This window comes from Heteronotia binoei, chromosome 11 (genome assembly GCF_032191835.1).
Source record: "Heteronotia binoei isolate CCM8104 ecotype False Entrance Well chromosome 11, APGP_CSIRO_Hbin_v1, whole genome shotgun sequence".
Classification (NCBI taxonomy): domain Eukaryota; kingdom Metazoa; phylum Chordata; class Lepidosauria; order Squamata; family Gekkonidae; genus Heteronotia; species Heteronotia binoei.
The window spans coordinates 50,690,876-50,715,975 of NC_083233.1; the positions used below are offsets into that span (position 1 = coordinate 50,690,876).

At 47.6% G+C, this 25,100-nt stretch overlaps 1 protein-coding gene across 2 annotated transcripts in view; it reads right to left on the minus strand.

Moving 5' to 3' along the window:
- The window catches only part of HNF1A (HNF1 homeobox A), a 48,013-nt gene that overhangs the window by 8,482 nt on the left and 14,431 nt on the right, over positions 1 to 25,100 (minus strand). Inside the window, exons 2-10 of one of the 2 annotated variants that reach the window (XM_060249036.1) lie at positions 16,226 to 16,425; positions 14,119 to 14,305; positions 12,059 to 12,297; positions 10,669 to 10,874; positions 9,683 to 9,884; positions 8,981 to 9,172; positions 7,922 to 8,043; positions 5,521 to 5,662; positions 785 to 2,213 (exon numbers count right to left, since the gene is read on the minus strand). In XM_060249036.1, the coding sequence (XP_060105019.1) occupies positions 2,086 to 2,213; positions 5,521 to 5,662; positions 7,922 to 8,043; positions 8,981 to 9,172; positions 9,683 to 9,884; positions 10,669 to 10,874; positions 12,059 to 12,297; positions 14,119 to 14,305; positions 16,226 to 16,425 (1,618 nt within the window). In that variant the 3' untranslated portion in view covers positions 785 to 2,085. Of the gene's footprint in view, positions 1 to 784; positions 2,214 to 5,520; positions 5,663 to 7,921; positions 8,044 to 8,980; positions 9,173 to 9,682; positions 9,885 to 10,668; positions 10,875 to 12,058; positions 12,298 to 14,118; positions 14,306 to 16,225; positions 16,426 to 25,100 lie in introns of those variants that run through there. The other variant, XM_060249037.1, reaches the window with a different exon arrangement.

The following is a 25,100-nucleotide window of genomic DNA, read 5'->3' on the forward strand; positions in this document are numbered from 1 at the left end:
ACAATTAAATCAAAATTACCAGTCCATTCATATAGGAAGAGAGTGAGTAGTAAAGTAGCATAATGAAGATTTTTAACAGATCCAAGGACCATACTGAAATAATAAACTTAATATCCAGAAGAAGAATAATTAAGAAACAGATTAACAAAGCCAGAATGGTACCCAGAGAAATGTTGCAAGACAGGCCCAAAAGAGACAACAACGGAACACTAGTGGTCACATACAGTTCTCTCTCACAGGTACTGGGGGGCAAACCTTTTCTTGCACACAAACAGCTCCCAATCTCAAACAACTCACCCATAATAATGCAACATCTAATTTGAACATGAACACTGCTACCAGAGCTTGTAATAAACCCAGATACCAACTTTACTGCCTCATACACCCAGAAAACACAATCACTGGACCTAACAACATCAACTGCACCATCTCAGGCTTATTCACATGCTCATCTTCTAACATGATCTTCCAAACAACGTCCTTTGGTTCTCTACATAGGGCAAATCCTATGCCAAAGGATAAATAGGCACAAATCTGACATCAAGAATCACAAAACAAACCTGCAGAAGAACACTTCAACCTTTCAAGATATTCAATGGGTGGCCTCAAAGTAGCTTTTATTGCAAAGGAACTGACTAGAAAGGGAAATTGCTGAGTTGCAAGTTATTACAACAATGGACTCCCCAGGACTTCGCAGGGATATTGGTTTCTTATCTCACTACATATGCTAACCTCATTCAGCTTTTACATCTGTATTCTCATTAATCACGCAGAAGGACCATATGTCTTCTTTGTTTTATTTCATATTTGGAATAATATATTAAAATAGTAGATTGTAATGTAATGAACAGTAGAATATAATGTAATTTGGAATGGTAGATTGGGATGTATTTCTCTGGTCTGGGGACGGGAGATTACACACAGTCAATCATCCCACTTCAAAGAATAGGATGCTGTAAGGTCACCTCCATGCTTGAGTGTAATGGCTGGGTCTCAGTTAATTACTCTCAGAATTCTGCAGTTTAAGGACACATCTGCTCACCAGCCTCCAATTTTGACATATTTATTTCCTTCACTATGCCCACCCTCCCGGAAGAATTAATCACAAACGAATGCTAACCATATAAACCAAGCTTGTTATTCCTGTTTGGTCCTTGAATGTGTTAAAACATCTTCATTATGCTGTATGATAATTTACTGTTCACTCTCTATCTATACGTATGAACTGGTAATTTCCATTTCATAGTTTCTGAGGAAGTGTACATGTACATGAAAGATTCTACCCAGAGTTATACTTCGTTGGTCTTAAAAGTGCTGGGAGTCTCAAACTTTGTTCTGCTGCTTCAGACCAACACGGCTACCCACCTGAATCTATCTCCTTGTTGCTCAGTTAGCACTCCTCACTCAGAAACACTTATAAGGATATAACTTTACCTACTCTGCCCTATTATTTCTTGTCTGGTGTTCTCATAGTTCCATCCTTTAGGATCAACTATCCATTTGGTACCACTTCAGCATATCAGCTCAGGTCACTGTGGGCTTGAGGCCTGACAAAAAGAAATCGCAGGAATGTCTCCTATGTCATTAGGCCTGTGACTGAAAATGTCATGCCCTGGACATATGCTGTGTTCTGCCACAGCTCAGGGTAGTGAGTTGTTTTGCAGTGCCTGCCCAAAGGAGAAGGCACACGGCTTGCCAACTGTTAATGTGTGTGAAGGAGGAGCTTCTTTTGCCAGCTTTCCTTTTTTCTGCAGCAGCCATTGTAAGGCTGACTGCCTTCTCCACTCATTTTTTAGTCCTATCTTGAGAGTTTTGCTATAGAGCGAAGATTATCATCCATGTTTTTTGTCTCTTTGCAAAGATTCATGGCAGTATGTGCTTCAGTTTTTTCCCTACACATATATTTGCATCTGGCTCAAGTCTCTTCCAGGGCTCGGGCTGCAGAATGGTGGAGGAAACAGAAGAAACATCTGCTCAGATGGGTGTTTGCTGGTCTTCCCTCCTTCATGGGAAGCATCACAGAGTGAGGCCTGGAGCTCCGTGCACTTTACTCTTTAGGATCAACTATCCATTTGGTCACCGTGGTTACTGAGTGGAGGATGCCATCTGTGTCGAGATGAAAGTCTCTATAACACCATGAGTTGATGGTAGCAAGTGGCTGTGGCTGCTGGTGGAGTCAGAGGTCTGGTAAAGTACCAGGTTGCTGGAGGAGACTTATGGGGGATGGGATGGGGAAGAAACAAATGACGTGAATTTACCCACAGGAACTTGTCCACTAAAGACCTTCACTTTCTATCCCCCCAAAAGGATTAGGTTAATACCCCTCTGGAAACTAAAACTGGAAATGGGTTCATGTGTAGTTAACAGTTAAGGCTGTTACTTCCAGAAAAGAATAGCTATGTGAAAATGATGGAACTTCCCTCTGGGGAAATCTGCCTGCGAATGTGCTGTGATGCCTAATGAGCTACCAAAGGCAAGGTGGTGCTTAAGGAATAAAGAAAGAAGTTGTACATGTTTGGTAAGTTTTAAGAAAATCAAAAGAACAATCAATGAGGGTGCCACCTTTTGGCTGTGAAAGTGAATGATAGGCATGATAACAAAGAGAAGGCAATCTTAAACGGATCTACTTGGAAGTAAGTCCCATCTTATTCAACATGGCTCACCTCCAGGAAAGTGTTCTTAGGATTGCTGCCAAAGTGTGGCACTGGAACCTTAGAGGACCGAATTCAAATCCTCACACAACCATGAAGCTCCCTTGGTCAGGGGTGTCAAGCATGTGGCCTGGGGGCCAAATCAGGCCCCTGAGCAATTGGCTCTTGTCTGCTTCCTTCTCTTCCTTCCTGACAGGAAGCCAGAGCTTCCTTTGCCCAGTTCCCTGGATCCCATGGGAGAAATGCAAAGAAAGCCTTTAAGACCAACAAGTGCTAATTTTTAAGCATGTTTTATTTTAATTGTTTTTTAATCTTTAATTGTGTTTGTCTGTGTCCATTATAAAGTTTATATCTCTGCTATCTAATCTTGAATAGGTATGCACATGGCCTGGCCTGGCCCGACACGGCCCAGCCCAACAAAGTCTCATTTATGTCAGATTCAGCCCTCATAACAAATTAGTTTGACACCCCTGCCCTAGGTATTCATTGATCACTCGTTACTTCTGTCCATTCATCTATCTAGCATACTTTTATCCTTCTCTTCCTCCAAGGACCTCAGAGTAGTTAATAGTTTTGTCTTCCCCATTTTATCTTCACAACAACCCTGTGAGGTAGATTTGACTAAAGGAAAGTGACTGGTCCAAGGTCACTCAGAAAGCTTAATGGCAAAATGAGGTTAGAACAAGGGACTCCAAGATCCTTGTTTGAGACTCAAATCACTACACCAGACAGGCTCATTGTGGTTATGACAAAGTGGAATAATCTTGTGGACCCCACCCTGTGTTTTTTGAAAACTATGGCTATGTACAGCTACTGATCTAGGCTGAAGAGGGATTGTTTTAGAGACTAAAACTTTAGAAAACCTAGTAGTAAGTACTCCTGGACACAGAACAGATAAAGGTATTCCTTGCTTTTGGACAACACTTGGAAACACTGGTTTTGACATTGGTTCCTCTAGTGAGGATTAGACAACATGAAATGACAAAATGCAGTGAGAATGCAATATTAAGGACTAGGACTGGGACAAGATGAACAGAAAGCTCACCATATTATTAGGTGAGGGGGGTAGGAAGCTGCAAATGTATGTTCTGAGACATGTTCTGTGCTAGAAGACTGAAGGCAGGCAAATGTTGTCCCCATCTTCAAGAAGGGAGGAAATAGGATCCGGGAAACTACTGACCAATAGTCCCTCTAAGCTGTGGAATCTAGTGAGCAAAGATTCTACTTCATGAGCTACTGGCATAAAGTTGTGAGCTACTGAATAATTAGTTTGTTCTGGGGGCATTTTTCCTGAGCTAAGACAAAAATGTGTGAGCTAGAGGCTAAATAACTGTGGGCTAGCTCACATTAACTCAGAGGGAACACTGCTACTGACCTGTAAACTTGACATCTATATCTGGAAAAGTTTTAGAACAAATCACTAAACAGTCCTGGAACGTTTAGAAAGGTCAGCTGTGATCACTAAGAGACAGCATGGGTTTCTCAAGAACAAGTCACGTCAGACTAACCTTATCTTTTTTTCAACAAAGTTTCTACCTTGCTGGATCAGGGGATTGCTGTAGACATAGTTTATCTTGATAAAGTTCCACATACTATTCTTTTTAACAAATTCATAAAATGTGGTTTGGATCTTGTTACTGTTAAGTGGGTCTGTAACCGGTTGACAGATTGCACCCAAAGAGTGCTTGTGAATGGTTTCTCAGCTTGGAGAGGAGTGACAAATGGAATGCCTCAAGGTTCTGTCCTGGGACCCGTTTTGTTCAACATCTTTATAAATGACTTGGATGAAAGAATAGAGGGAATGTTTATTACATTTGCAAATTATACTAAATTGGGATGGGTCACAGATACAGTAGAAGACAGAGACAAGAGACAAGATTATCTTGACAAGCTGGAAAACTGAGCTAAAACCAATAAAATGAATTTTAATGGATAATTGTAAAGTTCTGCATTTAGGCAGGAATGGGAGAGACTTGTCTTAGCAATAGTATGTGCGGAAATGATCTAGGGATCTTAGTGGGCGATACACTGAATCTGAGTCAGCAGTGTGATGTGGTGGCTAAAAAGGCCAATGCGATTTTGGGCTGTATCAACAGAAGTATGTCCAGATCATGTGAAGTGATGGTATCACTTCACTCCGCCCTGGTTAGACCCTACCTAGAGTATTGTGTTCATTTCTGGGCACCACAATTTAAGAAGAAGACAAAGCTGGAACGTGTCCAGAGGAGGGCAACGAAGATGGTGAGGGGTCTGGAGCAAGTCCTGTGAGGAAAGGCTGAAGGAGTTGGGTATGTTTAGCCTGGAGAGGAGATGACTGAGAGATGATACGATCACCATCTACCAGTACTTGAAGAGCTGTCATATAGAGGATGGTGCAGAATTGTTTTCTATTACCCCAGAAGGTTGGACCAGAACCAACAGGTTGAAATTAAATCAAAAGAGTTTCTGGAAAAACAATAGGAAGAACTTTCTGACAGAGCAGTTCCTCAGTGGAATGGGCTTCCTCAGGAGGTGGTAGGCTCTCCTTCCTAGAAGGTTTTTAAACAGAGGCTAGATGACCATCTGACAGCAATGCTGCTTCTGTTAATTAGGTAGATAGGAAGGGCAGGAAAAGTTGCATCAGTGACCCTTTCTTACACACCCAGGGAAATGCTGATTGACACTTTGGAGTCAGTCAGCAATTTTTCTCCTGGTCAGTTTGACAAGGGATCCTGGAGGTTTTTGCCATCTTCTGGAAATGGTGCAGGGGTCACCAAGGATGTATGTGTGGGGGGAGGTATTTATGAAGTTCCTACATTGTACAAGGGGTTGGACTGGATGACCCTGGAAGTCCCTTCCAACTCTATGATTGTATGATTAGCACTCTTACCTGCAGGACTAGAGGAGAGACGGTGGCTTGGTGGAAGGTGCTGGATGGTGGCCTCTTGATTTTGCAAGTGGATGGTTGAGGCCTGTGCTGGCGGCGTGTGGATGCCAGTCTCTGTGTGGGTTTCAGAGTCTGATGTAAACACCTGGGGAAATTTGCAGAAAGTTTGAGCTGTGCTAGACTTTGGGGTTATTTTGACCCTCCCAGTGTGGACGTCTGTATGTTGGATGTAGTATCTTCCCCACTCCATTTTATTCTCATAATAATACCATTAGGTAAGTTAGCCAGAGAGTGAATGATTGGCCAAAGTCACCCAGTGAGTTCATTGCCAAATAGGGATTTGATCCTGGAGTCTTCCTGACCAAGGCCAATATACTAACTGTTCTACCACACTAGCTGCCTTAGGTATGCTGTTTCAGTTAAAGTCCTAAAACATTAGTTATGTCTTTAACTGCTGGCTGGTAGATTGATGGGACTGGGAGCATCATAATATTAAAAGATACCTAGTAGTGATCGAATTGGCTTCCCTGTTAGAAGGAATTCCCCGGCAATGGTGCCTCCACTAAAAAGGTCTTGCTTCTTGTAACTTTCCATCTTATTTCAGTGGGTATAGCCAAGAGGACTAATTTGTGAAGCCCATTTGTGCAGCTTCCCTGGCTCTTTTCGCTTTAATGGAATTTAATTGAAGCACTAGTTCTGTCGTAGCAGGTTGTCAGCTGAACAAATGGGAATGCATTAAATGGAAACTCTCTGGGACAGAGGCGTCACTAGGGTGGGTTGCACCCTGGGGTGTAACTGATTCAAGTCACCCCCCCCATTGGGCATCACCCCTTTTGGAGGGCTGCGTCACCCCCTCCGCACACAACCCCGCCCACTTCACATGGCCCCTCCCTCATCCACCCTCTGGTCACATGACCAGCCCCCTCTGGTCACGTGACCAGCCCCCGTAATCCAACCCCGTTGGAGTTTTGGAAGCCCATCCCCCCCCCATGCACAGAAAGCAAGCAACTCAGCAACACGGCACCGGTTTGGGAAGCCCCTCCGCCCCCCCGCCCCCCAGGCACACAGAAAACAGGCAGGACTCACTCAGCAGAGGCACCGTTGGAGTTTTGGAAGCCCAGCCCCCCCCCATGCACAGAAAGCAAGCAACTCGACGGCAGCGTGAGCTGGGAAGCTCAGCCAGCCCGCCCACTCACCCCCGCTGAACAGAATGCTGATCCCCTTGTGGTAGAGGCGGCAGCGCGGCCCCGGTTTCAGAATCCCGGCCAGCCCACACAGCAGCAGCGTTCTAGTCCCAGGGCCAGCCCCTTCCTGTTGGGGGGGGGTCATGGGTCAGTGCCTGGGGCCAATGAGAATGCTCTGGGGGAGGGCTGATGGCCCCCTTGGCCCCACCCTAGTGACGCCGCTGCTCTGGGAGACCTTTGGGCTGAGCTTAGCGAACCAACAGAATAAGGTGGAAGAGTAGAAGGGTCTGTATTGCAAATGAACAACTATATTTTTCTGAAGTTCTGCTACTTGCATAATTCCTTATGACTAACACAGCATGTTAAAAGCCATGCTAGAACTGTTCTCCAGCGTGCTTTTTAGAAATTGAGTTTTCGCACTCTCTAAAATAAGTTTATCCAGCTGTAGTCTGAAGATAAAGGTAAAGGTAGTCCCCCGTGCAGGCACCAGGTCATTACGGACCTATGGGGTGAAGTCACATCAGGACGTTTCCTTGGCAGACTTTTATGGGGTGGTTTGCCATTGTCTTCCCTGGTCATCTACACTTTAAAGGTAAAGGTAGTCCCCTGTGCAAGCACCAGTCATTTTCAACTGACACCTCATTGTGCTGTATATATAGACCAGGCCATTAGGACAAGCATGGTGTAATGGTTAGAGGGTCTTCCTAGGATCTGGGAAGCCCAGTTTCAGATCACCACTCTGCCATGGAAGCTTGCTGGGTGACCCTGGGCCAGTCCCACAGTCTCATCCTAACCTACCTCAAAGGGTGATTATTTTGAGGATAAAGCAGAGAAGGGGAGAACAATGTTGGGTCACCTTTGGGGAGAAATGCAGGGCATAAGCATTTCAATAAATAAGTAAGGGAATCCAGGTCTAGTAACCCTGTTAAGCCTTTCCAGAATCCTCTTGATTCTCATACAAGAATCAACCAATTTTTCTGTTAACTAATCATTCTTACTTAATTGATCTTCCACTGCTGAGCCATCAATTTGAATCAGCAGCTTCCCCACTGGGTGTGTACTGGGAATACTTGAGAACCTGTGTATATAGCAACATGGTTAAGGGTTGCACCTAAGGCATGCAGACTGGTTGTTTGTTTGTTTGTTACCCCATGCAGCTACATTTGTCAAGTTATTTTTAAACTCTCTGCTTTTGTGGCTTTTCTGCAAATCCCTCTTACCTGTTTGGTTGGTGTCAAGCTGGTCAGCGCGCTGAGATTAGCTGTATCCGTTATCACCATAGTCTGTGGCAAAAGGCCAGTGTGGGTATACTGGGTCACCTCAGGCTTGTGGCTGTACAGAGCTAGGCATAACAGAACAAGAAATGTTGAACTGCAGAGATTCTGAAAGGTGGGAAGAATTTCTGCTTTCCTTTATCTTTTGACTTATTACTTAATGTGGTAGGGCTGTGGCTCAGAGGTAGAGCATCTGTTTTGCATGCTGGTTCAATCTCCAGCATCTCAATTTTTTAAAATAGCAGAAAAAATCAATCAAGCCTGCAGAATCACCAATGGTATAGGAAATTATGGATATGTATATATTAGCAAAAATCATAAGTAGTTTGTCAGATACTGAGTCACAGCAATCTTCATCAAATTGCATTATAAATTGGTATCCTATAATGGAGTTTTTTGTGCTAGGAAGAAGTTCCTAGCACAATTGAAGAACTCTGTTTATAAGACAAAAATTACTGTTGTTACCAAGATAAATACTTTTTGTTGTATTGTAATAATCTAAAATCTGCTGTAACCTAAATAGTTTTACAGTAAAAAGTTTTTATGCCATTGGGGGGCGGGGAGAGACTAAAATAACAGGTGATATGAAAAGACCTCAACTTGGAGCACTGCTGCCAGTCAGAGTATATAAACCAAATGGACTGACTCCATATAGGCAGCTTCATGTGTTCAATTGATTATGTGGGTTTCCACCCTCTTTTCCCCAAGAAGATCAGGGCAATGTATATAGCAGTACTGTATTTTATCTTAATTGACAAGCAACATACTTCGCCACTATGTTTTTTGCTGCCAGCTTCTTCCTACGTGATGGCATATGCACACTGCTTTTGCATATGGAGGTTCCATTTCACTATCATGTCCTCTATGAACATGTCTGATCCTTTTCAATGCCACTTAATTTAGTGGCCACTGCATCTTGTGAGTGGTGAATTTCACAAGCTCATCATGCATTTTTGAAGAACAGCATAGAATTCAAACCCTTGCCTTACTGACTTGCAAACCTACCATGAGGAGCCTGGATCTGGGCCATGGTGGCCATGAACGGACTCTGGTTGAGATGGCTTTGGACTTGTTGCATAATAGGTTGCTGGTAAGATGGATGCAGTTGCTGTGAGAACTGGACAGGCTGAAGGGTGGTGAGGCTGCTCCCCATGTTGTTGATCACAGGGACGCTCTGGGCTTGGGTAGAGGCCAGGCCTGGAAGACAGAAAGCTCAATACACATATTGTTTCTCCCCTAGCAACCCAGCTAATGCCATGCTGCAAGTCTATGCATTTCACTTTTATTAGCAATTCTGCAGTAAAGTGATAGGCCAGACTAAGGGATTTGGGTGCCTAAGGTGGAAACACCAAAATGGCAAAAATCAGACCATTTTCGCACACAGCTTACAACACGGTCACGTTCCTGTTCTCTTCACAGCGTCTGTCAGATTTCCCATTATCTGTGCTGGAGTTACAGGAAGTGCCGTGGCTTTTGCGTAGCAAACGTAAACTGAGTTTTAGCGGTTTACGTTTGCTATGCAAAAGCCGCAGCACTTCCTGTAACTTCGGGGCAGATAATGGGAAATCTGACAGACACTGCGGAGAGAACAGGAACGTGACTCCGTGATAAGCTGTGTGCAAAAACGGTCCCATTCACTCCACAAACTTTTTAATATGGGGCACAATTCATCAGGATGTTCTCCACATTGAAATGAAGAAGTCTTACCGATTACCAGTGTGGAGGTTCCCGTATTAGAGAATGCTGGTGCTAGTGAAGACGTGTCACCTGGTCCAATTGCCATCACTCCAGGAAGTGATGCCATGATGAGATTTTGAGTCTGTTGGCTCAATGCATGAGGGTTTTGCTCCAGGCTGTGTAAGGCTGTAAGAGTACTAACAGGAGGAAGAGAGCCCCCCGGAACGGAGATCTGTGCACAAACAAGAAAAAGGTGTGAAAAAGATGCCTGTGAAGCTTGCAAGGAGAACAAGCAAGTGCAGTTCTTGGACTAACACCAAAGTTTAGGAGTGACTGTATTTTCTGTAGCATATTTGTCTCAGAATCCTTACAATAGCCCTGTAAAATAGATATGTGTGATCATGATCATTTCTACAGATAGGGCCTGAGTTCATGGCTGAAGTAAGACTCCAGGATTATTACTGACAATCTGACAAGCCAATGTATCACATCTGAATTCAGAAAGTAATATACTGGATGATCTTTGATAAATAACAGGCTCTCAACTTTAAGCCCTAATTTTGGAAATGATAATATTAACAATTCACTTTGTGGTGCTATTGTGATGATGAAAGAGAAAACAGGCAGCAAAATATTTTCTGTGCCAAAAAGAACTATAGAAGTAGAAATTACCATTACTAGCCAATGGGAGGCATCTTTTTTGTGAGTGAAAGCAGTTATGCATTCAGTTACGCATTTTCTTTTTCATAATGCAAACTCACTAAGTCCCCATTCTGCACCTCTAAGAAGCTATTGGGTTGGATCTAGAAAGGAACTTTCTTCCCTCCCACTGCAGTGAAATGTTTCTTCTGGGGTATAGGGGATCCTAAGGAATTACATGAGAATAGTCCTCTATCGGAATGGGGAATCAGTGGAAACTGCTTGTTTAGTCTGGATCCAGCTCATTTTGTGTGTGTGTGTGGGGGGGAGTCCTCTATTGGTTCCGTGCCATCCAGGATTCACCAAGACCGACTCACCAGCTTAGTATCTGAAGCTGAGACAGATCCAGCTGAACACAGACCAGGAGAAGAGGCTTGATGCAGGATGGTCTGAGTGGTCACGATGGAATTGTTCCCCCCATGTGGGTTGCCTTCAGATGAATCTGTCTCACTGACAGGCTGCTGGTTGTACCTCATGCCAGAATCAGAAAATGAGAGGCTTTGTTGCTGCAGGGGAACTTGATCTAAAAAACAAAAAACAAAGAAAAGAGTGAGTATTTTTAACCATTTGTGTTTCTGCAGATGACACTGAATTCCTGTCTCAGAGATCCCTAATGTTATATTACTTTTCACTGGTGACTGTCAAAGGCCAAGCCTTTTCAAAAGCAACCCTGTCTGTGCTGGTTTGGGGCCCCATATGTACATATGAAACTGCCTTGTACAGAATCAGACCCTTTTTCTATCAAAGTCAGTGTTGTCTACTCAGACTGGCAGCAGCGCTCTAGGGACTCAAGTAGAAGTCTTTCACATTATCTACTGCCTGATCCTTTTAAATGGAGATGCCAGTGATTGAACATGGAACCATCTGCATGCCAAGTAGATACTCTGCCACTGAGCCTTAGCTCCTTTCCCACAGCCACAGTCTCAGAGCAAGGATGTGGAAAAAAATTGAATTTCTCCACCCCCAGAGAAAGGGAACTCTTGGCAATGAGGGCAATTTGCACTGTAATGCTGGACTGCTAAGGTTAAGGACTTAGGTGAACAGGAAGCTACTAATTCATCCAGCCCTAGATGCCGTGCAGTGCCATGTTATCATCAGTGTTCCCTCTTAGCTGAATTAGCGTGAGCTAGCTCACAGATTTTAGTCTCCAGACATTTTTGTCTTGGCTCAGGAAGGATGACCCCAGAGCACACTAATTTATGCAGTAGCTCACAACTTTAATGCCAGTAGTTTACAACTTTTGTATCCGTAGCTCACAAAGTAGGATTTTTGCTCACAAGACTCTGCAGCTTAGAGGGAACACTGGTTATCATTTAGTTAGGGGCAGTCCTCGTTGTGTATCCTTTCTGTGATTAAATAGAAGCAAACACACTTGTCCAAGCCCACAAAATCTGAGAGGCAGTCAGACTAGGACTATGGCTCAAAATTAAAATCTTCATTCAGCCATGAATCTCACAGAGTGAGCATGGACCAGCCAAACCCATCTAACAGAGTTGTTGTGAGAGATGAGAGAATCATGTATAACATTGTAGAGTTACAAATGTGATAGAATCAGCATTTCTTGGTACAGAATCTTCCATGTTGTTTTAACACAGCACTCTTTTGTGTTGGTTATTTTCTCCTGCCCCTTCCATCCACTGTACGTTAAAAAAGCCTCAAGACTTCCAGCACCAATGAGCTTCAATTTTCTCCATGCCTGGTGCTCACCGTGGACCTTGTTTGGTGAGAGAGGTGCAGCTGGCTGGAGAGAGGATGAACTGTGTGCAGCCAAGGTGGGAGCAGAATTAGGTTGTGGGCCGCTGTAGCTGTCCATGGCTAGCTTGTGCCGAAAAGCCTCCTCCTTCCGTCTGTTGGCAAACCAATTGTAAACTCTCACTTCAGTCACAAGGTTTGAGCCCAGCCCTTGGGCCTGGGAAGGGGAGACACCTCGCTGAATGCACTCTGCCCTGCCAAGAAAGGTCATAGTGTGTCATTTTAGCAGTCTGTGAGGCAAAGCCATTTCCTCTGAAATAGCCCCAGTCCCTAAGGGAATGTGATCACTGTTGAATTTCAAGAACTGGTAGGCCTGGCCTTCTTTTCAAGGTGATGGGGAGAGCTTCAACGTACTTTTGTCACCTCACCTTTCTGCCCAAATTCTATAACTGGGGAATGCCAGGTAATCTCTTGAATACTGATCAGGGGTTCCTGGTAAAAGATGGCAGAGAAGCTTCCCTGAAAGACCTTGACTGTCGCTTCAAAACTAGATTAGGCCTATGCTAGTTCATACAGGATGATGTGACTGTCTATCTTGCGTGAATGGAGACTAAGGGCCAACCTAGATGTGACAGTGTCTTTATGACCACCACAGGAATACCACCACCATTTTAAGAGATTTTAAAATCATGTGAGGGCTTAATCCTGATCAGACCCACAGCATGTTGGGCTGAGGCATTTTGTCATCCCCCTCCCTGTACTTTATCAACTGCCAAAAGGCCCTTACCTCCTCCCCACAGCTGTTTTGGCACTTGGAAATGCAAGAGGGGGAGAAAGTTAGCACACTGCAGGCTCAATCCCCCTTGACACATTTTTAATTACTTCAAAATGGTGGCAGTGTCTCCATGACAGCAATGTACTTAGCCCAAGCAGTACAATTTACCACATTCCCCATTGCAAGGTGACCTCTGGCATGAGTATTTGCCCTGTGTGTTGATTGTTGCAAATATTAATCAGCAGCACAAGGTATGGCTCTTTTAAGCGCTAGAGGCAGCGTATAAACTGTTGATAGATGTTTATTTAAAAGGCAGTGTTTTAGAAGAACCATAGACACAGATGGCTAATAGTCTCCATTCTCTCAGATAGAAGAGAAACTTTATAGAGGAAGGTACCAAAAATTGTTCTCTATCAGCATAATCTAAACATTCAGAATGCCACTGGCTGAAAATATCACATAAAATCATAATGGAATTCTTGAAATGGGTTCCAGAGGTAGCATGCTTCTGACTCAGAAAGCATATGGTAATACTTCTGAACAAATATGGGAATATTAAAATAGAAATCTCCTTGTGACTAGTGTATCATTTAGACTAGCCTTCTGTGTGACCTAGAACCCTGTATAATATGCAGAAAAAATAATGTGGAAATAAGTAGACAGTTTACAAATGATTACAATATGCGTTCTGCTGGTTTTTCCTTTTGCAGTCACTTCTGCTTCTCACCATTCGGTTACATATTCCTGAACATCTCTTTTCTTCCTGAACAGGTTCTGAGCTAGGGAGAACTCAGCAACATGACAAGCTGCTCTCAGACTGTGATAGCTGGTGCTGCCACTGGATGAATTATAGGCTAATAATAAAATGGCTATCCAGTTGAAGTTCTAGATCATAATCTGGGCCTCAGCGCTGATTATTCGCTTAGGCCTAAATGAATGCAGAGTTGTACTGAGTAAGAAATTTGGCCCCACTTCGCTCAAAACCAAGACTGTTCTTTCTTATCATACATTAAAAATACTGTGTAGACAGGGTTAGTCCTGCAAACTTTGATGTATAAAATCCAGGTTGCATACCTTTCTCCATTAATTAGCATATGTGGCAATAGGTTGTAGACTCCCTCTAGCCCAGCATCTTGTTTCTGCCAGGCGGGTACTAACAGGAAACCCACAAGGCATGAATCTCCCTTGTTATTAATCTCTGCTGTCTGATATTCATAGGTATAACACCTCTGAACACAGAGGTTACATTTCACTATCACAGGTAATTGCTGTTTTCCCTCTTTGCCTGTTGCATTATCACCTATTGCACTCCTCTACCAATGCTTCTCGTTCCTCCTTGCTGGGATTCTTCTGTCTCTCATAGGCTTGAAAGAGGATTTGCTGTGAAGCTGGGCCCCATTTGAAGCGATTTCTTCTCCCTTTCTTGGTTGGTAGGTCATCTCCCATTGAGTCTTCCACCATGATACCCTGACCAGCATGTGTAAATTCTGGAACAGCAAAGGAAAAGGATGTTATTTTTATGTACTTTCATTTCCTGGAAGCCAAGTCTTCCATAGAATCCAGGTGGGAGGAAGTTATACTATAATTTGATGTACATACATTAGATATTTTACATCTTATATTTCCTGAAATATTTTTCTCTTGCAAAAGAAAAAAAATGACAAATAGGAAATGAAGTGGGGCATAGTCTCATCTATATTTGCCTGACCCATAGTTTGTTGCTTTTAATTAAAACCGGAGGGTTGCTTCACTCTTGCTTTACTGTTTGCCATTTCTGCATAGCACACTGCTCATACTGTGTGCCTTCTGACTGGAAGAAGATGAATTCTGATCAGAGAATTGATGCAGAAATGGGAGGCGAAGCCAGAGTAGTAAATCATACAGAGTTGTAGTGGGTATCCTCCTTTGAAGATACACAAGAATGTTCACTTATTTGATTGCTCATAGCAAACATGTTAGTATGCTCCAGTACACAGTTCTAGAACCGCAAGCTTACAGTAAGTTTTGGGACACGCTTTTTCTCTACACAACCATGGGTATCTGCTCTGAGATTACCGTACAGAGAGCTGTGTCCCCAAATCCCTTGGGATGGCAATGTTCCCTCTAAGCTTCACAGTGTTATGAGCAAAAATTCTACCTTGTGAGTGAAAAAAATAAGTGGCATTAAAGTTGTGAGTTAGCCTACATTTGACTATTGCATAACTTAGTTTTTATAAGATTATTTCCATAGCCTTGTAAAAATCTCAGAATGAATTGTTTTAAACTATATTTAAACTATATTTTACAAATAAATCAAACATTATAAGAGAAAGAATCGAATCAAATTTCATTAAACAATGTCATCCTCTATTGGAGTAACCAGGTCTCCAGAGAACAGATTTACCTGCCCCTTTCCACTATATTGGTAGACCTGGCCTATGGAGAACAGGTCTTCCAGCCCCAGTCCACTATATTGATAAACCTGTCCTTGGACCGTCACTTTACGTGGTGCCTTAGAAAACATCCCACAGCACTTGTGGGGGGAGGAGAGGGGACTTTTGGAGTCTACTTTGGTTTTTTTTTGTAGTGAAATATGACAAATTTACAAATAAATTATAATAGAAGAGGAACAATCACTGTCATAGGGTTGCTAGCCTCCAGGTGGGGGCTGGAGATCTGCTTTTACAACTGATCTTCAGCTGGCAGAGATCAGCTCCCTTGGAGAAAATGGCTGCTTTGAAGAGCGGACATCAAGGCATTGTACCATGCTGAGGCCTCTCCCCTCCCCAAACTCTGCCCTTTCCCAATCCCCTGGTATTTTCCAACACAGATCTGGCAACCCTAAACAAACAGGAAGTTGCTTAAATGTTACCAACATGTTCGAATTACTTATGTATTTAAATATTTATATCCCACTTTTACTGTGATTCAAGGCAACTTATAAATCATACTGAAAAGCATAATAGAGGTGTGCAAAAAACATTATTTCCCTGCTCCATTATAGGCTACGGAGATCATTATAGTCAATGGTCCCCATAGGCTATAATGGAGAATCAATCTGAGGGGACTTTTTTTGAGGGAGAGGCACCAAATGTGCAGCATATCTACTGGTGCCTCTCCTAAAAAAAACAAACCCAAATTTCAAAAAGATTGGACAAGAGAGTCCAATTCTATGGGCACCAGAAGGAAGTGCCCCCATCACAAGAAACAAATTCTTGTGAGCTGGAAGCTAAAAATCCTAAGCAGTCAGCTAAAATTTTGTACACCAGCACCCCCTGTCACAAGTTAGAGGGAACACTGGATGGGACAAAGGATGTTGAGTCACAGCTGCTGTTTTGCGTGCTGCACTTGCTAAACCAAGAATGATCTTGGTTTAGCATTGCTCTGTTATGTTTTAGGGGATAGAGCTGCTGTTTTGCTGTACTTACGCTGAGCCACCTCTCGCTGCTTGCGGACATACCAGGTGTAGAGGGCAGCTCTCTTCTGAGTCTTCATAGGAGTACCCTTGTTGAGATGCTGTGAAAGGTGGGATTGATTCAAGCCTGTGGTGTCAACTACCTCTCGCTGGGGGATATTGTGCTGCTGAAGGTAGGACTTCACCATCTTAGCTACCCTCCAGGGATCCTCTCTGGAAAGAACAGATAATACATTACATTAAAGAGATGACTGTTTTCTATCAGTCCTGAGAGATGCAAATACTAACCAATAACATGTTATTGTACATACTCAATACAATAAAAAGGATCAACAAAAACTGATAGCAAAAATTGTTCACTTTTTCATCTTAATTAATTTTACTTTTCCTAAAGTGCGGGGGAGCATTAACTGAGGTTGCTGTGTGAGAGAACTTGGATTGCCAATCCCCAGCTGGGGGCAGGGAATCCCCCAGTTTGGAGGCCCTCCCCCCACTTCAGGGCCATCAGAAAGCGCAGGGGGGAAGGGAACTGTCTGGAGGACACTCCATTAGTCCCTATGGAATATGATATAGTGGCGAATTGATCCATGGGTATCTGGGGCTTGGAGGGTGGATTTTTTTTTTTAGATAGATGCATCAAATTTGCAGCATAGTATCCAGTGCCTCTTCTCAAGACACTCTCCAAGTTTCAAAAGGATTGGACCAGGGGATCCAATTCTATGAGCCCCAAAAGAAAGTGCCCCATCCATTATTTCCAATGGAGGGAAGGCATTTTAAAAGTGTGTGGTCCCTTTAAATGTGATGGCCAGAACGCCCTTCGAAGTTCAGTTGTGCTTGTCACAACCTTGCTCCTGACTCCACCCCCCAAGTCTCCTGGCTTTACCCCCAAAGTCCCCAAATATTTCTTGAATTGGACCTGGCAACCCTAGAGAGAACTGTGTGAGATAACTGTGGGAAAGGGGTTTCTGATTGCTTCTGTGTGTCTTTTGTGTAGTGTATCAAGAAATGTCATGCGACCCGACGGGGGGGGCAACTGTCCCCGCCTATCTCCAGCTGTGGCGGGAAGTTCAACGGGGCTGGATTGGCCCAACCAACCCAGTAGGCTGTACCCGGGATTGTACATAAGCGGGACCCGGCCCGCGTGTTCCCTCTCTTGCAACGTGCTCCTAATAAACCATGTTGCCCTACTCTCGTCTCCGCTTCGAGTACGTTACACTGGCGACGAGGATGGGATCCTAGCCGCAGCGGCTACGACGGAGATCTGGGCAACAAGCGACTGTCGCCGCCATCATGGCCAACCAAAGCGGAATCACCGGCTACCTCGAGCCCTTCGACCCAACCAATCCAGAGGGATGGGAGTCCTACGCGGAGCGGGTCGAGTTCTACCTCCGGGCCAACAAGATCACTGACGCCGGAGCGAAGAGGGACGTTCTCATGAGCGTCTGCGGGCCTGCCACGTTCGAGATCGCCAAGGGTCTCTCGGCACCCGCCCGTCTGGCAGAGAAATCCTACGACGAGATCATCCGACTCCTCACGGGACACTTCTCACCACAGCCTTCGCGGGTGGCTCGCAGGTTCCTGTTCCACAAACGGGACCAGATCGCGGGCGAGTCCGCCGCAGACTACCTGGCGGCCCTCCGTAAACTCGCCGGGAACTGCAACCTCCCCCAACTGGAGGAAGCCCTGGCGGACAGATTCACGTGGGGCCTCCGCGACGAGAGGCTCCAGCAGAAGCTCTTCGCCAAAGAAGAGCTTACTCTCCAGGCCGCCTTCAGCGAAGCGGTGGCATGGGAACGAACCGCACGAACGTTTCCCCGGGCCAAGATGGAAGCTGCCCACCACGGAGAGCTGGACCAAGACGGCCCCGAGGAGGAGGAAGCCCATCAGCTACGCCGCCCAGCCGGGCCACCCAACAGAGCGACCCAACGCCCCCGAGCGACCGACCGACCACCAGCGTCGGAGAGAGCCCCGGCCACCAAGTGCGCCAGCTGCGGCGGGCCCCACGAGCGGAGAGACTGCCAATACCGGACCTGGGACTGCAGGAGCTGCGGAAAGACCGGCCACATTGCCAGGGCTTGCCGAGCCAAGCCCAACCGCAGGAAGCCGACCACGTACCACGAGTCCGCGGAGTCCCACGCGGTAGACTCCACGTCCCTACAGGTACTGAACTTGCCCCACGATTCCCCCGATAAAATCAAAGTGGCGGTCCTTATAGAGGGGAACCCCTGCCAAATGGAGGTGGACTCAGGGTCCTCCATTTCCCTTATTGCGGAAGAAACCCTAAGAGAACTGTGTCCCCGCCAGCGGCTGCAACTTCGGCCGGCAGACTTCATACTCCGGGACTTCCAGAAGAACCCGGTGCAAATTGCGGGGTGGGCGCGGGTACAAGTCGAGCGGGGGTCCTTCCACGGCCCGCTGGACATCCTGGTGGTTAAGCGCCAGCTGGCCACCCTGCTAGGTCTAGCCTGGTTCAAACCCTTGGGAATCCGCGTGGAGGGGGTGGGCCAGACCATAATGCCCCGGGGGTTCGGGGAGATTTGCAAGGAATTCCCCGAGGTATTCGATGGGTCCCTAGGGAGCTACCGGGGGCCGCCCATCTCCCTGCCCCTAGACCCCACGGTCAGACCGATTCGGCTCAAGGCCAGGAGGGTTCCGTTCGCCTTGAAACCTAAGATCGAGGCAGAGTTAGACCGCCTCACGGCACAAGGCGTCCTGGAGCCGGTGGACTACGCCACCTGGGAAACCCCCATCGTTACCCCCATCAAGCCAAACGGGGAGGTGCGGATCTGTGCCGATTATAAATGCACCATAAACAAGGCACTACAGGACAACCCCTATCCAGTGCCGGTGGTGAGCCATGTCCTGGCCGCCCTAGCGGGGGCTAGGATATTTGGGAAGCTAGACCTGGCCCAGGCCTACCAGCAGCTCCCAGTAGACAATTAGACGGCGGAGGCCCAAACGATCGTGACCCACAGGGGGGCTTTCCGGGTAAAGAGGCTTCAGTTTGGGGTTAGCGTCGCTCCGGGGATTTTCCAGAGCCTAATGGACGCTCTCCTTAAAGGGATCCCAGGAGTCCAGCCATTTTTCGACGACGTTTTAGTCGCCGCCCCGGACCCCGAGGAATTCGGCAACCGCCTTCGAGAGGTGCTCCGCCGGTTCCAGGCAGCGGGGCTCAAGGTCAAGAGAGAGAAATGCTTGCTGGGGGTTCCACGGGTAGAGTTTCTGGGGTTCGCCGTTGACGCAGCAGGAATCCACCCCACGGAAGAAAAGACCCGAGCCATCGTGCAAGCCCCGGCTCCCACTTGTAAAGCGGAGCTCCAAAGCTTCTTGGGGGTGCTCAACTTTTACCACTCCTTCCTCCCCCACAAGGCAGCCCTGGCGGAGCCCCTTCACCGGCTGCTGGACAAAAAAGCCCCTTGGGTTTGGGGCAAACGACAGGCCGCGGCGTTTCAGGCGGTCAAGGACGTCCTGGTGTCCAATGCGGTGCTCCACCATTTTGACGAGGCCCTCCCCGTCATCCTGGCCTGCGATGCGTCGCCGTATGGGGTGGGAGCAATCCTGGGGCACCAGCTTCCGGACGGGAGGGAGGTACCGGTCGCATATTATTCCCGCACGCTCACTTCAGCCGAGCGCAACTACGCGCAGATAGATAAAGAGGCCCTGGCAATCGTGGCAGGGGTCCGAAAGTTCCACGAGTATCTATATGGGAGAAGGTTCACCATTGCCACGGACCACAAGCCCCTCTTAGGTCTACTGGCCCCAGACCGACAAACCCCCCAAATACTCTCACAGCGCGTGTTGAGGTGGAACCAATTCCTCAACTCATACACGTACACACTGGTTCATAGGGCCGGCAAGGCTATGGGACACGCGGATGCGCTTAGCCGTTTGCCGCTTCCGGAGACGGGTCCGGACCCCGCACCCGCACACCAGGTCATGATGATAGAGAGCCTCCCAGAGCCGCCCCTCCACGCAACGGAGGTGGCCAAGGCCACCCAGAAACACAAGACACTGGCACGGGTGCTCGACTGGGTGGTGAGGGGGTGGCCAGAGGGAAACATGGGGGAAGAATTCAAGCCTTACAAGGCGAGGAGGGAGGAATTAGCCGCACACAAGGGCTGCATACTTTGGGGCAGTAGGGTAGTGATTCCACCTCCGCTCCAAAAGCGTGTTCTAGAATCCCTACACGAGACTCATCCCGGCATAGTGCGAATGAAGGCTCTGGCCAGGAGCTACGTCTGGTGGCCGGGAATGGACGGGGAGATCGAGGGCTGGGTCCGCGGGTGCCAGACCTGCCAGGAATCCCGGCCCGAGCCGCCCAGCGCCCCCGTCACTAGGTGGGAGTCCACCCGGAAACCATGGTCGAGACTCCATATCGACTTTGCGGGCCCATTCCAGGGGCAGACCTTCATCATAATAGTGGACTCCTACACCAAATGGCTGGAGGTCATCCCCGTAGGGTCCACCTCGTCCACAGCCGCGATCAGAGCTCTGCGCAGGGTCCTATGCACACATGGCATCCCGGACACCATAGTCTCTGATAACGGGGCCGCCTTCACCTCAGCCGACTTCCAGGCGTTCCTGCAAAGATACCTGATCAGGCACATAAGGTCGGCTCCCTTCCATCCGGCCACCAACGGCCAGGCGGAGCGGATGGTCCGCACAACAAAGGAGGCCCTCGGCCGAATTGTACAGGGGGACTGGGACCACAGGCTGGCCGCGTTCCTCTTCGATAATCGGATCACCCCTAACCCGGTCACAGGAGTCAGCCCGGCTGAGCTCCTCATGGGACGCAAACTCATAACCCGGCTGGACCGGCTGCATCCCGACCGGGCTTCAGACACCCGCGGGAGCCCCGAAGTCCGAGACGCCGCCCGGGGCTTCTTCGCGGGCGACCCAGTTTTCGCCCGAAACTATGCAAGGGGCCCCGATTGGGTGGCGGGGCGGGTACTGAGGGTAACCGGGTCCCGCCACTACGACATATCAACGGAGGGGGGCCAGGTACTACGGCGGCACATTGATCAGTTGAGGCGCCGCACCCTTCCGGAGGCCCCCACGGACACGGACGAGGCTATATCCAGCGAGGAGCCTAACGGAGACCGCCTAGATGACGCGATCCCAACACCCGTGATGCGGGCGCCGGAGGTACCGGAACCGACCGAAACCGAGGGATCCGCGGAACCGGACGGGCCGCCCCCGTCCACTCCAGGACCTACAGAGGCACCATCCTCGGCGGCCGCGCCGCCGCCACCGGGACCCCCCAGACGGTCCACTCGGGAGCGCCGGCCCCCCGCATACTTACAGGACTTTGTACATTAACCAGGGGGGGAGGGGTGTAGTGTATCAAGAAATGTCATGCGACCTGACGGGGGGGGCAACTGTCCCCGCCTATCTCCAGCTGTGGCGGGAAGTTCAACGGGGCTGGATTGGCCCAACCAACCCAGTAGGCTGTACCCGGGATTGTACATAAGCGGGACCCGGCCCGCGTGTTCCCTCTCTTGCAACGTGCTCCTAATAAACCATGTTGCCCTACTCTCGTCTCCGCTTCGAGTACGTTACATTTTGTATGATTTGTTGCTGAGAAAGAAGGGCCTGTTTGCTGGCCCCGTCCTTTATTGTTGCTCTGGCTGTTGAATCAGAGGTGGAGGGCTCTGAGCCTTTAAATTGCAAGGTTCCTCCTCACCAAAGGCATGAACTGGAGGGCAAGAGCTAAAGGGCTCTTAGCCTGGGGGCCCTGTAGGAAAGTTAGTAGCTCCTCACTAGTGCTCTTGAGAGAACAGCAGGAGGAAGAGGTAAAGATATCTCAGTGAATCAAGGTGAACCCAACGAAGAGGAGAATGCGTGGGAAAACGTAACCTGCAGAAGCAGAAAAATAAGGAGACATTCTGAGCCTCTGCTGCTAAGCAATCAGTTCCAATATCTCCCCATAGATACTAATTCTGAACCACTGGAACAAGGGCTACTTCCCCAGCCTCCACAAAGCTTGAAGGAAGTTTCTCAGGATGCTGTGGACGAGAAGACTTGTGCTTCTGCTTCCCAATATAGGAAGAGGCATGTACTGGTAACTGGGGATTCCCTACTCAGAGGGGTAGAGCCCAAAGTGTGTAACAAGATTACAAGTCCGGTCAGTGCCTCTTTCAGTATCAAATGTCATATCTCGCTGCCAGACTGATCAGATTTCACATCAGATAAATCGCCCTGTTCAGGGGGGATCCTTAGGCATAGAACTTGCTGTTGGCTTAAGTCCTGCCACACCTGTATGTTTTCTTCTTGCTAACTGCCTGAAGGACTTGACCTTTTTGTTGTTATTTCTCAGTAGGCTTTTGAAATGTTGTCCAAGGCAGAGTTTAGTCACAGATTTCTAGACATGCTGGGTTTCTGACTGATGTGGTCTGGGTGGTCTCACACACTTGTCACTCAAATAATTACTTGGGAGAGGAGTGTGCTAATTAACCTTGTAACAGGACAAAGCCAACCACATTGAGGATAAGCAGCTCTGTGCTTAAGTAATAAGTTGTTCCAACTGAGGAGACCAAATAAAAAGCTACAGTTTGATAGAGCTAGCTAGAATTTTGTTGACATCTTATGTAATTTATTTCCTGCTGAACTAATGGTTGCAATAGCATCCTCTGTCCACTTCCAGTGATGGGACTAAAAAGCAGCAGAAAGTAGACAACAGCTCTGTCTTCTGCTGGAGTCTTGGGTTCAAGTCCTATTCAGAAACAGGAATTAGGTACATAGATTCTGTGGATACTTAAATCCATATACTGGGGCCATGGATAGACAAGACAGATACTTCTATAAACCTAATAAAAGTCCCTGGGTTGCAGAAAAAATTGAAATTTAATAAATAATAAGGTTTTTATACCCCCAACTTATAAAAGGAGTGCCTGTAGCTTAAGAAATTAATGTAATTAGGCAACCATGACATATTCCTAGCCTTCCAGCCTTCTGTCCATAAAAGGCAGGGGGCAGGGCCCTTTCCATGGCTGTTTTGGCCTTTGAGGGGGGACTCATCAAGGCCAAGCCTAACAGTAACTGCCAGGTGACTTGATATCATACAACTTGCATGACTTATCCAGGACTAGCTGGTTGCTACTGTTCAACAGCACCCAGCACATGAAAGTTTAGTATGGGTGTTATGTATGTGGACTCAAGGGCAGACTGTGGTGTTTCCGCCTGGCTCATTGGAGCCATATGGACTGAGGTCGGGGACTTGGGAACAAAGGGCTATAGGATTCAAACCCTCACAGCCCAGAACCAATCACAAGCCCCCACTGGTTTGAATGACCCAATAACGTGCTTGCGCGGGAACCCAGAGATGTATATAAGTTCGGCCTGACATATAAATGGCGCTGACCGGCCATTTCGTCCCGAAGCCTACTCTCCTCACCCGGAAGTTACAGTTCCTTGACAGCTTCCAGGAGCCGAACGAGACCGCCGCGACCTTCCTAGCCCGCCTGCAAGACTTGGGCAGGAAGGCGGAGTACGGCACACAATTGGAAGAGACCCTGCTTGTAAAGTTCACTCACAGCCTCAGGGATGGGAAGGTATGTCGGCAAATTGCGACGGAATCAAAGCCGACCTTGAAGAAGGCCCTACAAATAGCCACCACTGCCGAGGATGCGCACAAAGAGAAGGCCCGCCGCCCGGACACCTGCACTCACCAGCTGCGACCAGCCACAGAATCAGACTACTCAGACGGTGACGACGCCCTCAAGCTGCATCCAGCGACTCAACAAAAGCCTAGCCCACGAGCAACAGAATCTACCACCCCCAAGACCTGCGCCAGCTGTGGGGAGCCACACAAGTGGCGCATTTGCAAGTTCAGGAGTGCGACCTGTCATATATGTGGGAAGACTGGGCACATAGCCCGGGTGTGCCGGTCGGCGGCGCTGCACCAAGGGAAATTTCCTTGCCAACAGAATAGCCGTCGCCACGAGATTGTGCTCGCAGACGACATCCAGGCACTCACCACTTTGGGGATCTAGGTATCTCTTCCCTCCTCGGATAAATAGTACATGACTGTGTTCATAGAAGGCAACCCCTGCAAAATGGAGGTAGACTCCGGGGCGGGTCAGACGGTCATTTCAGCCCGCACGTTCAAGGAGATGTGCCCTGGGGGGAAGTCCAGTTACAACCAACTTCATTCATAATCCAGGATTTTCAGAAGCGGGAGGTTGCAGTCCTGGGAGTGAGTCTGGTCTATATCAGATACGGAAAGTTCAAGGGCAAGCTCCCCCATCGTGGTGGAGGGTGATCTGTGCAGCCTCTAGGTCGGTCCTGGTTCCAGGCCCTGGGCATCCAAGTGACAAGGATCCAGTACACCCCCGTTCAAAGAGATTTTCAAAGGGTGTGCGAAGAGTTCCCCGCTGTTTTCTACGAAACTCTGGGGACATACACCAGGGCCCCCGTATCATTACAATTGGACCCCAACATGCAACTCATACGGTTGAAGGCTAGGCGCGTGCCACTAGCTCTGAGGCCCAAGTTCGAAAAGAAGCTGGACCACCTCATGGCCCAGGGGGTTCTGGAACCAGTCGCTAATGCAAAGTGGGAGACTCCCATAATAACCCCGATCAAAACCAATAACAGCTTACGCATCTGTGCTGACTATAAATGTACAATTAATAAGGTGCTACAAGGCCACGCATACACCATCCCGGTGGTGAGCCACGTGTTAGAATCCTTAGCAGGAGCAAAAAATTTTGAGAAACTGGATTGGGCACAGGTGTACCAACAGCTCCCTGTGGACACAGCCACAGCAGAAGTGCAAACTATCGTAACGCACCGGGCGGCCTTCAGAGTTAGATGCTTTCAGTTCAGGGTCAGCATGGCTCCGGGACTGTTTCAGAATTTGATGGACTCCCTTCTTAAAGGCATCCCTG